Source organism: Acipenser ruthenus, unplaced genomic scaffold, assembly GCF_902713425.1.
Source record: "Acipenser ruthenus unplaced genomic scaffold, fAciRut3.2 maternal haplotype, whole genome shotgun sequence".
Lineage (NCBI taxonomy): Eukaryota > Metazoa > Chordata > Actinopteri > Acipenseriformes > Acipenseridae > Acipenser > Acipenser ruthenus.
Window position 1 is genome coordinate 78,725 of NW_026708180.1, and position 16,970 is coordinate 95,694.

Below are 16,970 nucleotides of genomic sequence, written 5' to 3' on the forward strand. Positions count from 1 at the left end.
CACAGCACTGACACACACAGCACTGACACACACACAGCACTGACACACACACACACACACACAGCACTGACACACACACACACACACACACACACAGACACTGAACTCAACCAGCAACACAGACTGACTGAGCAGAAAGAGAAGAGACACAGACTGATACAGACACTGCTTTCATCAGCAACTGCTTTCAGAGAAGAGAGAGCGAGGGAGAGAGATGCAGAGGCCGCTCACCTTGACACACTTGCCGTGCAGCAGGTACGGAGCCTGGAAGTCTTGCTGGCAATTTGAGTACGCCATCCCCAGCCCCATCCCTGAACCCAAGACAATGGGCCACGTCCGACCTGCGGGCAGGAAAATACACACGCTCCCTTAGCAGAGGAGAGAGGAAAGCAGAAAATACACACAGTCCCTTAGCGGAGGGGAGAGGAAAGCAGAAAATACACACGATCCCTTGGCAGGAGAGAGAGGAGACAGGACTGGAGGGAGGGGGGGGGGGGAAGAGAGGTACTCACGTTTGAAGAACACGACAGAAAACACGATCCCGAGCCCCAGCCCAGTCCCTGTCAGGAGAGAACACAGGACAGGACGGAGTTAGGAGAGGCCATCACACCCCCAGGAGCTGCTAAACCCCACCAGCTCACCAGACAGGGGCCCTGGATCACACTGCAGCCCCTCAGCACCAAGGAGAGCCAGTTCAGAACACTTCACACTCAGCAAGCACACCTGGATAGACTGAACCCGCTGCATCGGATACACTCTTAACTGAAAATGGCCATTCCACGTTCGTTTCTCTAAGCTCTGTGTGTGTGCTGCTCTGCACTGTGCAGTGTGTTTCTAAGCTCTGTGTGTGCTGGTCTGCACTGTGCAGTGTGTTTCTAAGCTCTGTGTGTGTTGCTCTGCACTGTGCAGTGTGTTTCTAAGCTCTGTGTGTGCTGGTCTGCACTGTGCAGTGTGTTTCTAAGCTCTGTGTGTGTGCTGCTCTGCACTGTGCAGTGTGTTTCTAAGCTCTGTGTGTGTGCTGGTCTGCACTGCGCAGTGTGTTTCTAAGCTCTGTGTGTGTGCTGGTCTGCACTACGCAGTGTGTTTCTAAGCTCTGTGTGTGTGCTGGTCTGCACTGTGCAGTGTGTTTCTAAGCTCTGTGTGTGCTGGTCTGCACTGTGCAGTGTGTTTCTAAGCTCTGTGTGTGTGCTGGTCTGCACTGTGCAGTGTGTTTCTAAGCTCTGTGTGTGTGCTGCTCTGCACTGTGTAGTGCGTTTCTAAACTCTGTGTGTGTGCTGGTCTGCACTGTGCAGTACGTTTCTAAACTCTGTGTGTGTGCTGGTCTGCACTGTGCAGTGTGTTTCTAAGCTCTGTGTGTGCTGGTCTGCACTGTGCAGTTCGTTTCTCTGTCATGTTCCTTGTTTCTATTTAATTAACTTTCTTTATATAGTTGTTATAATATGAATGATTCACCGCTTTACAGACTAACACACACACACACACACACACAAAACACCTGCGTGCCACACAATATTCTGTACGTCACTATAACGGTAGACCTGTCTCTCTCTCTGCCGGTGTCACACTGTCAGTGTGTCCGCTCTCCTAGCCTGTTTACTCGGTGACCTTCCTCTCCTCTAACGCGACCCGTTAACCTCCCAGAGCCGACAGCGTCCCGGCTCAGTCCGGGTTCGGTTCGGTTCGGTTCGGTTCGGTCTGTATCGCAGTGACCCCTCAGTTTTGACCCCATGTCCCTGCCCTTGCTCTCCCCTGCAGATTTTTAGGCCGCTATAGCCGTCCCCGCACTCTCCCGTGTGCCGCGCCTCAGACTGCATGCCCCGGCCCGGTTCTAATTGACAGCTTCATTTTGATTTCCATGTTTTAATTACCGAGCTTCACGGCGCAGTCCGCGAGGCAGCGGTCCCACTTTCTGCCCAACTCTCCTTCAGACATCTTCCTGAAACGAAGTATCGCGAGAGTCCCCCCCCCCACCAGCTCTATAAGAGGCGAGGCGACCTGCGCAAAATATCGCGAGAGCTACAGCGAGATCAGAGCAGAGTGAAATCGAAGCTTTTAGAATCATGTTTCATTAATGATAATAAATACAATGTTACTGCACTGTGAGCACAGCGGGACACTGCAACCCGAGTGAGACCAGCACACACACAGAGCTTAGAAACACACTGCACATTATACATTATTTTACATACAATTACCCATTTATACAGTTGGGTTTTTTACTGGAGCAATCCAGGTAAAGTACCTTGCTCAAGGGTACAACAGCAGTGTCCCCCACTGGGGATTGAACCCACAACCCTCCAGTCAAGAGTCCAGAGCCCTAACCACTACTCCACACTGCTGCCCAATTATTTGATATGCTATTAACAGCGATTATTAAAATCGGGTGGGAGGGGAATTATTTGATATGCTATTAACAGCGATTATTAAAATCGGGTGGGAGGGGAATTATTTGATATGCTATTAACTGCGATTATTAAAATCGGGTGGGAGGGGAATTATTTGATATGCTATTAACAGCGATCATTAAAATCGGGTGGGAGCGGAATTATTTGATATGCTATTAACTGCGATTATTAAAATCGGGTGGGAGGGGAATTATTTCATATGCTATTAACTGCGATTATTAAAATCGGGTGGGAGGGGATTGATTTTGACCCCAGGAATTTGAGCTGTTTTCTTTTTTATATTATAACGGTGTATTTGCTTGGAGGGAATAGTTGAGTTTGAGGAGATGACGTCACGTTATTTAATCCTGCAGTTGCAACTTGCTCCCTTGTGTAAGTGCTGTTTGCTTTGTATTATTTTGGTTTCCGTTTTTGTGTTTGTTGATTTATTTCCTTCCTTTGTCTACACCTGCCCAGAGACTGCCCGTGAAAACGAGTTCACAGCTCAGTGTGGGTGCAGCGCGTCCTATGACACGTCATCCCTGTCCAGTCAATCAACAGAAACCCGACCCGTGTCAGCCCAGCTTCTGAGCTGCGCCCTGTCCAGGATCTCTACAGCAGCTCCCGTGTCAGCCCAGCTTCTGAGCTGCGCCCTGTCCAGGATCTCTACAGCAGCTCCCGTGTCAGCCCAGCTTCTGAGCTGCGCCCTGTCCAGGATCTCTACAGCAGCGCCCGTGTCAGCCCAGCTTCTGAGCTGCGCCCTGTCCAGGATCTCTACAGCAGCGCCCGTGTCAGCCCAGCTTCTGAGCTGCGCCCTGTCCAGGATCTCTACAGCAGCGCCCGTGTCAGCCCAGCTTCTGAGCTGCGCCCTGTCCAGGATCTCTACAGCAGCTCCCGTGTCAGCCCAGCTTCTGAGCTGCGCCCTGTCCAGGATCTCTACAGCAGCTCCCGTGTCAGCCCAGCTTCTGAGCTGCGCCCTGTCCAGGATCTCTACAGCAGCTCCCGTGTCAGCCCAGCTTCTGAGCTGCGCCCTGTCCAGGATCTCTACAGCAGCGCCCGTGTCAGCCCAGCTTCTGAGCTGCGCCCTGTCCAGGATCCCTACAGCAGCTCCCGTGTCAGCCCAGCTTCTGAGCTGCGCCCTGTCCAGGATCTCTACAGCAGCTCCCGTGTCAGCCCAGCTTCTGAGCTGCGCCCTGTCCAGGATCTCTACAGCAGCGCCCGTGTCAGCCCAGCTTCTGAGCTGCGCCCTGTCCAGGATCTCTACAGCAGCGCCCGTGTCAGCCCAGCTTCTGAGCTGCGCCCTGTCCAGGATCTCTACAGCAGCGCCCGTGTCAGCCCAGCTTCTGAGCTGCGCCCTGTCCAGGATCTCTACAGCAGCGCCCGTGTCAGCCCAGCTTCTGAGCTGCGCCCTGTCCAGGATCTCTACAGCAGCGCCCGTGTCAGCCCAGCTTCTGAGCTGCGCCCTGTCCAGGATCTATACAGCTGCACTTGGATAGAGTTTTGTCCGAGCTGCTGGACTTCATGTGTGTTTTTGTAATAAACTGTAATTCCCAGCAGAGTCCCGATCTCTGGCCCCGCCCTCCCTTTCGACAACGTCTCTCACCAGATTCAACAAATACATTCCCCTGTCCGTGGAGTCAGTCAGTCAGTCTCTCTCTCTCTCTCTCTCTCTCTCTCTCTCTCTCTCTCTCTCTCTCTCTCTCTCTCTCTCTCTCCTTACTCTCCATACTTGGCCATGGGCTGATTGCGGCGCTCTGATTGGCTAATGTGAGGCTGCAGCAGCATGACCCGGATGTGCAATATTCACCCCCCCCTTCTCTCTACAGGAAGTTTATCTGCAGACTGGGCAGGGCTGATAGAGGATCTCCTGGAAAATCTGATTAAAAAAACACAAGAAAACTTCACCTTACAGCGGAAAACTGACACCGGGGAACATGGTAAGTGTGTCCGTGCAGCGGGGCGGCGAGGGGAGAGGCAGGCGGGGTGCGCTCCGGGCGCTGGAGCCGCGGGTCGGTAGAGGAAGTGTTTTGTTTTGCGGGAGGGAGGACGGTCTTGGGTGGGTTACTGTATGTGAATAGCGATGGTAATAATAATAATAATAATAATAATAATAATGTCATAGTGACCGCAGTCACGTGAGGACTGGGCGCTGTGCACACTTCAGGCAGCGGGAGAATGGGGGTTCATGTCAATGTGCTTGAGTGATATCAGGGGATCCGTGCTCAGTGATCAGGTCCGTGTACCGGTCCTGCAAGCACCTGCATGCTGTCCGTCGCGAGGTGCAGTCCCGCTCTGCAGCCGGGTGATGCTGCGGTTATTTCAGGGTTGCTGGGGTTCACAGAGACTCGCGAGGACGCCTGCTCTTCCTGCTCGTGCACACATTGGTGTTATTATTGCTTTGTGTGTGTGTGGATTTACTCTGTGTGTGTTTGTATTTGTCTCTCTCTCTGTGTGTGTGTGTTTGTATTTGTTTGTGTGTGTGTGGATTTACTCTGTGTGTGTTTTTCTGTGTGTTTGCATTTGTCTCTGTCTGTGTGTGTTTGTATTTGTCTCTGTGTGTGTGTGTGTGTGTGGATTTGTTTCTCACTTGTCTATGTAATGTAGTGAGGCCGTGTTCACAGTAAACATCTGATTGGCTGGGACTCTGAACAGTGCAAACTCTGCAGTGTTTAAAAATACTGCACGGTGTGAAGCGATCAAGTTTATATTCTTACAGTGTGTGTTAGAAAACAACACTGTGTGGGTCTGTGTGTGTGTGTGTGGGGGGGTGTGTGTGGGGTGTGTGTGTCGGGGGGGGGTGTCTGTGTGTGTGTGTGTGTGGGGGGGGGGGTGTCTGTGTGTGTGTGGGGGGTGTCTCTGTTTGTGTGTGTGTGTGGGGGTGTCTCTGTTTGTGTGTGTGTGGGGGGTGTCTGTGAGTGTGGGGGGGGCGGGGTGTGTCTGTGTGTGTGGGGGGGGTGTCTCTGTTTGTGTGTGTGGGGGTGTCTCTGTTTGTGTGTGGGGGTGTCTCTGTTTGTGTGTGTGTGGGGGGTGTCTGTGAGTGTGTGTGGGGGGGTGTGTGTCTGTGAGTGTGTGGGGGGGGGGTGTGTGTCTGTGTGTGTGTGGGGGGTGTCTCTGTGTGTGTCTGTGGGGGGGGGGGGGGGGGGGCGTGTGTGTGTGTCTCTGTCTCTCCTCCTCCTCGCGGTGGAGTCTCGAAACTAGTTTTATTTCCTCTTGTACCGGTCGGTAGTGAACTCGTGTCCGGGTTGCGCAGGGACGTTACTGTCCCGCGTATCTTTATTATCGTTGTTGTTGTCGTTGTTTCGTCGCGGTTTGAAAGCGTGCCGTTGCCATTTCTTCCTTGGTGCTTCGCCCCTGCTCGGAGAGCGCTGCGTGTCGAGACGCGTTCATTTCCACGGCTCGGATTGTGCAGACGGCGCAAGGCTTGTGTTGCCACATTCCTACCCCTGGAATAGTGGGAGCTGCGTGTGGAAGCGGCCGGAGTGCAGCGCCGCTGCGAGCGTCTTGTTAAAGCGAAATGCGTGAGAGATACTGGCCAGGGTGCGCTGTATATTATACTACACATGCTCCCGTATGTAGACAAACTAAACCAAGTGCAAACATTGGACTGGGAGGCGGCTGTCTCTGCTGAATGCAGTTCAGTGATTCAGTCGCTTCACCCTTGGTTTGAAACATAGACCATATCTCGAAGGAGTGATGAGGTTTATAGCTGGTGCGTCTCTGGGCGGTTAGGGGCGCAGCGCCGCGTTACTGTACAGTTTCTGAGCGGAAGTGTTTTAATAATCATAATCATAATAATCCTATTCCCAGGACATAGCAGAGAGCTTCTGCACATACCGGGGGTCACGTGGGCAGCGTCACTGTGCAGCTTTATGTTTTGCAAACGTGTCTCAGTGTTGCGATGTTGCAATAAGTGATGAAAATACTGACGAAGAGAAAACGCAGCGTCGTGGCCGTGTCTGTCTGTCCCGGGACTGACGCTTCTGGCTCTGCTTCTCATGAGCAGATCATCGCAGTGCCGGCCGCGTCGCAAGCGAGCTTTTGTGCTTCATAAATCATTTCCTGAGGAAACAGTTTGTTTTCATGTTTTGTATAAATGTGATCCAATGCTAATTCGGGGATCACGCATTCCAGATTGCACAGCTGTCTCGAAATTTTTAATCTGCGAAGGGCATGTTTGTGAACAGTTTTAAATTAAGTGCGAGGCAGGATTGAATGTTTATAAACAGCGTTAAACTAAGTGCGAGGCAGGATTGCATGTTTATAAACAGCGTTAAACTAAGTGCGAGGCAGGATTTAATGTTTATAAACAGCGTTAAACTAAGTGCGAGGCAGGATTGAATGTTTATAAACAGCTTTAAACTAAATGCGAGGCAGGATTGCATGTTTATAAACAGCGTTAAACTAAGTGCGAGGCAGGATTGAATGTTTGTGAACATCTCGTTGCTGTTAGTATTTTCACGTGTCAGATCCACGCTTCTAATGGTAACCTCCCACTTCGTGCTCATATTTAGCAAACAGTCCTGGGTGGAATCAAAGCAGTTTACTGCCGCTGTTTCACTTTGTTTGTGAAAGTAGCGGAACCGGAGTCGCGCATCCGGACTGGACTGGACTGGACTGCAGTGCAGCGCGCTACAGAACAAGGGCATGGATAGTGGAGCGAGCTCCGGTACAGGACGTGACGAACACGACTGTCAAATTCCAGTTATGACGTCACTGAGCGAACCTGTTGCCCCGTGCCAGTCTCGAGCCGGGGCAGTTTGTTTATTGTTTCTCCTCGAAGTGGAAACGGAAGCGGCGTATCAGTACAATAACACGCACAACACGGTTTGTAAGAATGGTAAGTCTGTGATATAAACGATAAACAGGACGCCCCCAGCATGGCCGGCTGTGTTTACTGTCGCTGCGCTTTGAAGAAGCGAGTTTATCAGCATTAAGGGTCTACCCGGCCAGCCGGGGGCGGAGATCCGGTCTGTAGGTAGCAGGCAGTCTGATGAAGCGTCAAAGGGTGAACTAGTGTGAATATTATTATTATTATTATTATTATTATTATTATTATTATTATTATTATTATTACTATTATTATTATTATTATTATTACTATTATTATTATTATTATTACTATTATTATTATTGATGATAATAATAATAATAATAATAATAAATAATAATAAAAAAAAAATAATAATAATAATAATATTGATAAATATTGTCTTTCAAAAACGTTTTGACTTTTTCTGCTGGAAAGGCTCTGCCAGACAGATGCAATCAAATCCGATCACTTCCTTAATGTGAGTTCACTGCAGTGATTTTAAAACCTGTTGTAACATTTCTCATCAAACTCTTCCTATTCCACTGCCTCACCCCACAATCCCCAGTGAAAGAGCCTCAGAACCAGCGAGAGATGGGAGCCGGACTCCTATTGCACAGCCCAGTCCAGGTTTTACTATGTGCTCGATTAGCCCCAGTTAAGCTCAGGTGTGTCTCATTGAACTAGTGAGACCAGGAGTGGATGAGATTGCTGTGTAATGGGAGTCTGGCAGCCCAGCCTGCTCTCTCAGGCAGCCCCCCTAATGGACTGTGACAGAATGAGGTCAGCGAGCGAGCGAGTCTCTGCAGATGGCTGAAACACATGGGGAGGAGGGGGCAGCCCATAATGAACACTAACCCTCGTTCTGTGGCTGATTCCTTGAGCCGTGTTCTTCTCTGGAATGAGTAGCAGCTGCACTCGGCCCTGTGCAGATTCGCTGCTGTCTGTGTTCACTGTAGAGTGGGAGAGTGCTGGGGAACGGCACTGCGGGGCACACAGGAGCCACAAGGAGCCACAGTGTAGCATTGTAAAGGGACCTGGACCTGCAGCGCGGCGCCGCCTTCCTGTGTTAATGGCTGTGCTGTTTCTACACACACAAGGACAGCATATCGATGCACTGTGTTGGGAGCTCTGGCAGTGCGGATTGCTGTATGTTCTTCTATATTAATAAGCAGTAGCTGCTTTGTGTGTGTTCAGACAGAGTGCTTTATGTTCTCATGTCTCTTCTCTACAGAATGACCAGCAGCTGGACTGTGCTCTGGACCTGATGAGGCGCCTGCCTCCCCAGCAGATTGAGAAGAACCTGAGTGACCTCATCGACCTGGTGAGTGCACTGGGAGCTGCAGACTGGGCTGCTCTGGGAGCTGCAGACTGGGCTGCTCTGGGAGCTGCAGACTGGGCTGCTCTGGGAGCTGCAGACTGGGCTGCTCTGGGAGCTGCAGACTGGGCTGCGCTGGGAGCTGCAGACTGGGCTGCTCTGGGAGCTGCAGACTGGGCTGCGCTGGGAGCTGGTTTCGCTCCGCAGTATTCCTGATAGTTCTCAGATGTATTTATTTTGTGATTCAGTGTCGAGTCCCCCCCTCCCTGGATTAGCACTCTCCTGTCTGCTGTTTCCTTGGCTCAGATCCACAGCGGCCCTCAGCGCTCATTAGCAGCCCTGTCGCTCTCTCTCTCATATCCTGCAGCTCCCACCCCCTCCAGGAGCTCACTGCACACTTTTGCACGCCGCTGAAAGGGTTACCTGGGAGGCAGTGGGTAGTGGGTGGCAGGCAGGCAGGCATGGCGGATTGTGTTTCCGCAGAAACAAGGGCAGCTTTGTTGGGTCGGGGGGTTGGTGGGGGGGGGAGTGATTCTCAATTTGTAGCCCTTTGTGTGAGTGCTGTCCTGCGAGAGAAGGATCGTTTCTCAATACTCTCTCTCTCTGTGTCTCTTTGTGAGTGCTGTGCTGTGACGGGACACACTGGTCATCTCGTCTCCCTCTCTCTCCCTCTCTCTCTGTTTACTGGCTCCCTCTGTACCTCCCATGCAGTGCAGGGACAGGATACCCCCCAGGGAGAGTGCTGTACCGGTCGCACCCTCGCACACAAGCACCCTCGTACACAAGCACCCACGCACACAAGCACCCTCGCAGTGCACACAAGCACCCACGTACACAAGCACCCTCGCACACAAGCACCCTCGCAGTGCACACAAGCACACTCGCACACAAGCACACTCGCACACAAGCACCCTTGCACACAAGCACGCTCCCACACAAGCACCCTCGCAGTGCACCCTCCCACACAAGCACCCTCGCAGTGCATACTCCCACACAAGCACGCTCCCACACAAGCACACTCCCCCACTCTCACTGACAGTCACATTCTCAGGTGTGCATTTACTCCTGCAGTCGTTCACTCTGGAGCAGACTTCAGTCGCTCTCATTAACACACGTTACAGACAGACAGACACTCAGGCAGGCAGCAGGACAGGACTGTGTTTCTGCACTTGAACCTGCATTGCTTTTTCAGTGTGTCTGCAGGAGAATGGCATGTGAAATGCTAATGATAAAAATTAAGACGTCCCTCCTCCCTGGTGTGTGTGTCTCAGTGTGTGTGTCTCAGTGTGTGTGCAATGCAAACAGTGTGTGTGTCTCAGTGTGTGTGCAATGCAGACAGTGTGTGTGTCGGTGTGTGTGTGCAATGCAGACAGTGTGTGTGTGTGTCTCAGTGTGTGTGCAATGCAGACAGTGTGTGTGTCGGTGTGTGTGTGCAATGCAGACAGTGTGTGTGTGTGTGTGTCTCAGTGTGTGTGCAATGCAGACAGTGTGTGTGTGTCTCAGTGTGTGTGTGCAATGCAGACAGTGTGTGTGTGTGTGTGTGTGTCTCAGTGTGTGTGCAATGCAGACAGTGTGTGTGCGATGCAGACAGTGTGTGTGTGTCTCAGTGTGTGTGCGTGCCTCTCTCTGCTTTTCCCTTACATGGTGTCTCTCAGGCAGTGTTCTGGCAGAGTCTTCTCAAAGCGCTCCAGGCTCTCTCTCTCTCTCTCTCTTGTTTTTGTTGTTTTGCTCGGTGCGAGTCCCTCTCTCTTGCAGTGCAGCAGTGCCCTCTGCTGGACAGAGCTGGGATCAGGTATTCTAGGAAAGCACTGTGTGTGTGTGTGTGTGTGTGGGTGTGTGTGTGTGGGTGTGTGTGTGTGGGTGTGGGTGTCTGTGTGTGTTCTCCCTGCTCTCCTCTCGGTGCAGTCTTGTCTAACTCTCTCTTGTATCCCAGGTCCCCAGTCTCTGTGTGGGTGTGTGTCTCTGTGTGTGTGGGTGTGTGGGTGTGTGTCTCTGTGTGTGTGTGTGTGTGTGTGTGTGTTCTCCCTGCTCTCCTCTCGGTACAGTCTTGTCTAACTCTCTCTTGTATCCCAGGTCCCCAGTCTCTGTGAGGACCTGCTGTCCTCGGTTGACCAGCCTCTCAAGATCGCCCGAGACAAGATAGTGGGGAAGGATTACCTGCTGTGTGACTACAACCGAGACGGGGACTCCTACAGGTGAGCCAGGGCACTGCGGCTGCCTGTGTGTCAGTCAGTGCTGCGTGTGTACACTGTCTCTCCTCTCTATACCTTGCTCCCCTCAGTGTCCTCTCTCCCTCTATGTCTCTCCTCTTCTCCTCTCTTCTCTCTCCTCTTCTCTCTGTCTCTCTCTTCTCCCCTCTCCCCTGTCTCTTCTCTCCTCTCCTCTGTCTCTCTGTCTCTCTCCTCTGTCTCTGTCTCTCTCCTCTTCTCTCTGTCTCTCCTCTCTCCTCTCTCTCCCCTCTCCTCTCCTCTCTCAATCTCTCTCTTCTCCCCTTTCCTCTTCTCATCTCCTCTGTCTCTCTCTTCTCTCTCTCCTCTTCTCCCCTCTCCACACTCTCCTCTCTTCTCTCCTCTCTCCTCTCCTCTCCTCTCTCTCCCCTCTCCTCTCCTCTCTGTCTCTCTCTTCTCCCCTTTCCTCTTCTCATCTCCTCTGTCTCTCTCCTCTTCTCTCCTCTTCTCCCCTCTCTCTCTCTTTTCTCCTCTCTTCTCTCTCTCCTCTTCTCCCCTTTCCTCTTCTCTCCTCTCTGTCTCTCCTCTTCTCTCTCTCCTCTTCTTCCCTCTCCCCTGTCTCTCTCTTCTCTCCTCTCTTCTCTCCCCTCTCCTCTCCTCTCTCAGTCTCTCTCTTCTCCCCTTTCCTCTCCTCTCCTCTCTGTCTCTCTTCTTCTCTCTCTCCCCTGTCTCTCTCCCCTCTCCTCTCCTCTCTGTCTCTCTCTTCTCTCCTCTCTTCTCTCTCCCCTCTCCTCTCCTCTCCTCTCTGTCTCTCTCTTCTCCCCTTTCCTCTCCTCTCTGTCTCTCTTCTTCTCTCTCTCCCCTGTCTCTCTCCCCTCTCCTCTCCTCTCTGTCTCTCTCTTCTCCCCTTTCCTCTCCTCTCCTCTCTCTCTCCTCTTCTCTCTCTCCTCTTCTCCCCTCTCCCCTGTCTCTCTCTTCTCTCCTCTCCTCTCTCTCCCCTCTCCTCTCCTCTCCTCTCTCAGTCTCTCTCTTCTCCTCTCAGGTCCCCCTGGAGTAATAAGTATGAGCCCCCGATCGATGATGGAGCCATGCCCTCGGCCCGCCTGCGCAAGCTGGAGGTCGAGGCAAACAACGCCTTTGACCAGTACAGAGACCTGTGAGTACCAGTACAAACCAGTACAGACCTGCGAGTACTGTATTGTATTGTTTGGGGCTGCACTGCACTGTATTGTAATGTGTCGTCTGGTCTGCAGGTATTTCGAGGGGGGTGTGTCCTCGGTGTACCTCTGGGATCTGGATCACGGGTTCGCCGGCGTGATTCTCATCAAGAAGGCGGGAGACGGGTCCAAGAAAATCAAGGGCTGCTGGGACTCCATTCACGTGGTGGAGGTGCAGGTGAGAGGGGAGGGGAGGGGAGACAAGCCAAGAAAATCAAGGGCTGGAGTGATAGTGGAATGGACAGGGGTAGGTTGTGTGCCTGCATGTCTGTGATCGTGTTTCTAACTGTAAACCCTCTCTCTCTCTCTCTCTCTCTCTCTCTCTCGCCCTCTCTCTCTCGCCCTCTTTCTCTCCCTCTCTCTCCCCCTCTCTCGCTCTCTTTCTCTCGCTCTCTCTCTCCTCAGGAGAAGTCCAGCGGCCGCACTGCCCACTACAAGCTGACCTCGACAGTCATGCTGTGGCTGCAGACCACCAAGACCGGCTCAGGCACCATGAACCTGGGGGGCAGCCTGACCAGACAGGTACAATACTGACCGCTGGAGCCCCTGCCTGGTCACTGTACTGACTGCTGGAGCCCCTGCCTGGTCACCGTACTGACCGCTGGAGCCCCTTGTCTTATAGCGGGGCCAAGCTCACACTCACACACACACACACACACACACACACACACACACACACACACTCACACTGTTTTTATTACTCACTTTGCCAGGGGCGCTGGGCCACTCCCCTCACGAATTCCAAGGTTGTCACAACAAGCCTGGCCAGAGCACTGCCCCCTGCTGTCACTGTGAGGAACTGCGCTGGGAATGGCTGGGCTGGGCTGAGCAGCTCTGTGCTCTGCAGGGACGCCTTGCTAATCTCTGATCTTTTTCTGCTCTGTTTCAGATGGAGAAGGACGAGACAGTCAGTGAGTCGTCTCCTCACATAGCCAACATCGGCCGCCTGGTGGAGGTACGTGGAACTGCAGTCTCATTTCTCTCACACTGTCTGTCTCTCACACACTGTCACACAGGGGAGTTGTGTCGGGGGGGGGGGGGGGTCTCCTGCAAGGGTGTCAGAGGAGATTGTGTGTGTGTGTGTGTGTGTGTGTGTCTCTGTTTCTGATTGGTTGAGAGCAGTCCTCATTAACACGCCTCCATTCCATACCTTTGCAGGACATGGAGAATAAGATCCGCAGCACTCTGAATGAGATCTACTTTGGGAAGACCAAGGACATCGTCAATGGGCTGAGGTACACGCCAACCACACGCCATTCACACAGCAAGCACATGCCAACCACACACCATTCACACAGCAAGCACATGACAATCACACGCCATTCACACAGCAAGCACATGCCAACCACACAGCAAGCACATGACAATCACACTCCATTCACACAGCAAGCACATGACAATCACACTCCATTCACACAGCAAGCACATGACAATCACACTCCATTCACACAGCAAGCACATGACAATCACACTCCATTCACACAGCAAGCACATGACAATCACACTCCATTCACACAGCAAGCACATGACAATCACACTCCATTCACACGACAATCACATGACAATCACACTCCATTCACAAGCAAGCACATGGCAATCCAAGTCACATGCCAAGCCCATGGCAATCACACGCCATTCACACAGCAAGCACATGGCAATCGCAATCACATGCCAAGCCCATGGCAATCACACGCCATTCACACAGCAAGCACATGGCAATCACACGCATTCACGTGCCAAGCAGTACCTGCTGGGTGAGGGGTCACTGACCAGATATAGAAGACATTTGCAGCCTCCCCCCCTCCCCCATGCAGTCACTCCAGCAGAGAGAGCTAGCTCCCCGTACCCCCTCTCCGAGTTGCTGTGCAGACCTGACCCCTCCCCTCACTTTCATGATTTCTCTTCAGTTTGTCATTGTTTGTTTTTTCTTTCGTCCTCGATCTTGCTGCAGTGAGTCGTTCAGCTCTCTGCATTTCCTAAACTCTGGTTTGTATTCCTCCATCTCACCATCCTTCCTTCTTTTTTCCTTCTTTCCTTCCCCAATCTGGCTCCATTCTTTCCTCCCTCTGTTCCATGCTTTCTCCTCCCTCCCCTCCCCTCTCCCTCTCCCTCTCCCGCCCCTCCCCCTCCCTCAGATCTATCGATTCTTTGCCCGATAATCAAAAGTACAAGCAGCTGCAGCGTGAGCTGTCTCAGGTGCTGACACAGCGGCAGATCTTCGTGCAGCCTGAGAACTAGACAGTGCAGGTACCTCCCGGGCCGTGTGTGTGTGTGTGCGCCCCTCTCCCGCACCCGCACCCTAACCCGGCTCCTCTCTGCTGTGTGTGTGTGTGCCCCCCGCACCCGCACCCTAACCCGGCTCCTCTCTGCTGTGTGTGTGTGCCCCTCGCACCCGCACCCTAACCCGGCTCCTCTCTGCTGTGTGTGTGTGTGTGTGTGTGTGTGTGTGTGTGAGAGGCACGGCTGCCCCATCGCTGCTTGAGCTGTTCAGAGTGGAATCATTGCCTGCTCTCATTCTCTCACTCTCTACAGTACAGTCTGCTCTCGCTCTCTACAGTACAGTCTGCTCTCACTCTCACTCTCACTCTCTCTCTCTACAGTACAGTCTGCTCTCACTCTCTGTATTTATCACATTGTCTTCATTACCGTGTTTTCCTTTGATTTTTCATTTCGGAGGAAGCGTTGTTTTAAATGTCAGGATAGAGCAATGCAGTGGAGGAGCCCGGCTGTGGAGCGGCTGGTGTTGAGCGGGCTTCTAATCCCTCTCTCCCTCTCTCTCTCCCCCTGTCCCTCCCCTCAGGAGCGTACAGACACTGGCAGACAAATCCAAGCAGGAGAACCTCAGGAACGACCTGGTGGAGGCGCTCAAACGCAAACAGCAGAGTTAGAACCCAGCTGCACTCGTCTCTCCCCCCCTCCCCTCTCCCTGTCCAACGCTGCGCACTCTCTCCGTCTCTCTTGAGAGCAGAGATTTCTTTTGTTTAGTTGTTTTTTTAGTCCTGTTCTGTCTGTTATTCGCTCACTCTCAAAGCCATTCACTTTATCCATTTAAAATAAAAAAAACACGAAACACAAACCGTGCAGTAAGTGTTTCTTTTCCCGCGCGGGCCGGCTAACCCTGCAGACTCTCGTTCTTTCATTAGAAGTATTTTGTTTCTTTGATTCAGATGTAATAATGGTACACACTAAACACAGCTGGATGTTTTTTGTGTCGTCTTTTTCTCTCTTGGTTTTTGGTGTAAGTTTCAGAGTTGTACGGAGGTGCGTTCCAGTGATGGAAACGCAGGCTTGTTTTTGTGAAGCGTGTGTCTTTGTAAAGATCTTACAAACCTCAGAGAGATCTCTCTTACTGGAGCCTCCACCATGATAATAATAATGATGATGATGACAATAAAACTCAAAACTGGTCTAAAGCAAACTGGTCTTGTGGATTCTTTAAAGGGAACCCGAGCGCGCTCCTGTTTAAAGGGAACCCGAGGGCGCTCCTGTTTAAAGGGAACCCGAGCGCGCTCTTGTTTAAAGGGAACCCGAGCGCGCGCTCCTGTTTAAAGGGAACCCGAGCGCGCGCTCCTGTTTAAAGGGAACCCGAGCGCGCGCTCCTGTTTAAAGGGAACCCGAGCGCGCGCTCCTGTTTAAAGGGAACCCGAGCGCGCGCTCCTGTTTAAAGGGAACCCGAGCGCGCGCTCCTGTTTAAAGGGAACCCGAGCGCGCGCTCCTGTTTAAAGGGAACCCGAGCGCGCGCTCCTGTTTAAAGGGAACCCGAGCGCGCGCTCCTGTTTAAAGGGAACCCGAGCGCGCGCTCCTGTTTAAAGGGAACCCGAGCGCGCGCTCCTGTTTAAAGGGAACCCGAGGGCGCGCTCCTGTTTAAAGGGAACCCGAGGGCGCGCTCCTGTTTAAAGGGAACCCGAGGGCGCGCTCCTGTTTAAAGGGAACCCGAGGGCGCGCTCCTGTTTAAAGGGAACCCGAGGGCGCGCTCCTGTTTAAAGGGAACCCGAGCGCGCGCTCCTGTTTACAGGGAACCCGAGCGCGCGCTCCTGTTTACAGGGAACCCGAGCGCGCGCTCCTGTTTAAAGGGAACCCGAGCGCGCGCTCCTGTTTAAAGGGAACCCGAGCGCGCGCTCCTGTTTAAAGGGAACCCGAGCGCGCGCTCCTGTTTAAAGGGAACCCGAGCGCGCGCTCCTGTTTAAAGGGAACCCGAGCGCGCGCTCCTGTTTAAAGGGAACCCGAGGGCGCTCCTGTTTAAAGGGAACCCGAGGGCGCTCCTGTTTACAGGGAACCCGAGCGCGCTCCTGTTTACAGGGAACCCGAGCGCGCTCCTGTTTACAGGGAACCCGAGCGCGCTCCTGTTTAAAGGGAACCCGAGCGCGCTCCTGTTTAAAGGGAACCCGAGCGCGCTCCTGTTTAAAGGGAACCCGAGCGCGCTCCTGTTTAAAGGGAACCCGAGCGCGCTCCTGTTTAAAGGGAACCCGAGCGCGCGCTCCTGTTTAAAGGGAACCCGAGCGCGCGCTCCTGTTTAAAGGGAACCCGAGGGCGCTCCTGTTTAAAGGGAACCCGAGGGCGCAAGATGCTCGGATATATTGTGAAAAGTGTTGAATTTAAATCAAGGGAAGTAATGTCAAAACTTTATAATGCATTAGTAAGACCTCATCTAGAATATTGTGTTCAATTCTGGTCACCTCGCTGCAAAAAGGATATTGCTGCTCTAGAAAGAGTACAAAGAAGAGCAACCAGAATTATCCCGGGTTTAAAAGGCATGTCGTGTGCAGACAGGCTCAAAGAATTGAATCTAGTCAGTCTTGAACAAAGAAGACGACGCGGCGATCTGATTCAAACATTCAAAATCCTAAAAGGTATAGACAATGTCGACCCAGGGGACTTTTTCAACCTGAAAAAAGAAACAAGGACCAGGGGTCACAAATGTAGATTAGATAAAAGGGCAGAACAGAAAATAGGAGACACTTTTTTTACACAGAATTGTGAGGGTCTGGAACCAACTTCCCAGTAATGTTGTTGAAGCTGACACACTGGGATCCTTCAAGAAGCTGCTTGATGAGATTCTGGGATCAATAAGCTACT

At 52.4% G+C, this 16,970-nt stretch overlaps 2 protein-coding genes across 3 annotated transcripts in view; one reads left to right on the plus strand and one right to left on the minus strand.

Annotated features, from left to right (window-relative positions):
* micos10 (mitochondrial contact site and cristae organizing system subunit 10) overlaps nt 1-1,961 on the minus strand; it is a 2,470-nt gene extending 509 nt beyond the window's left edge. The window contains exons 1-3 of the mRNA XM_034019317.3: nt 1,869-1,961; nt 513-560; nt 232-341 (exon numbers count right to left, since the gene is read on the minus strand). Of these exons, the coding sequence (XP_033875208.1) occupies nt 232-341; nt 513-560; nt 1,869-1,932 (222 nt within the window). The 5' untranslated portion in view covers nt 1,933-1,961. The remainder of the gene's footprint in view (nt 1-231; nt 342-512; nt 561-1,868) is intronic.
* Nucleotides 1,962-4,165: 2,204 nt separating this feature from the next.
* capzb (capping actin protein of muscle Z-line subunit beta) lies at nt 4,166-15,312 on the plus strand. Of its 2 annotated transcripts, XM_059020188.1 has the most exons (10): nt 4,166-4,321; nt 8,426-8,515; nt 10,583-10,704; nt 11,720-11,833; nt 11,931-12,072; nt 12,300-12,416; nt 12,784-12,849; nt 13,053-13,129; nt 14,030-14,141; nt 14,695-15,312. In XM_059020188.1, the coding sequence occupies exons 1-9, from the start codon at nt 4,319-4,321 to the stop codon at nt 14,130-14,132; spliced, it is 834 nt and encodes a 277-aa protein (XP_058876171.1). In that variant the 5' UTR covers nt 4,166-4,318; the 3' UTR covers nt 14,133-14,141; nt 14,695-15,312. The 2 variants fall into 2 exon arrangements, with proteins under 2 accessions (XP_058876171.1, XP_058876172.1); XM_059020189.1 differs by lacking the exon at nt 14,030-14,141.
* Nucleotides 15,313-16,970: the final 1,658 nt, after the last annotated feature.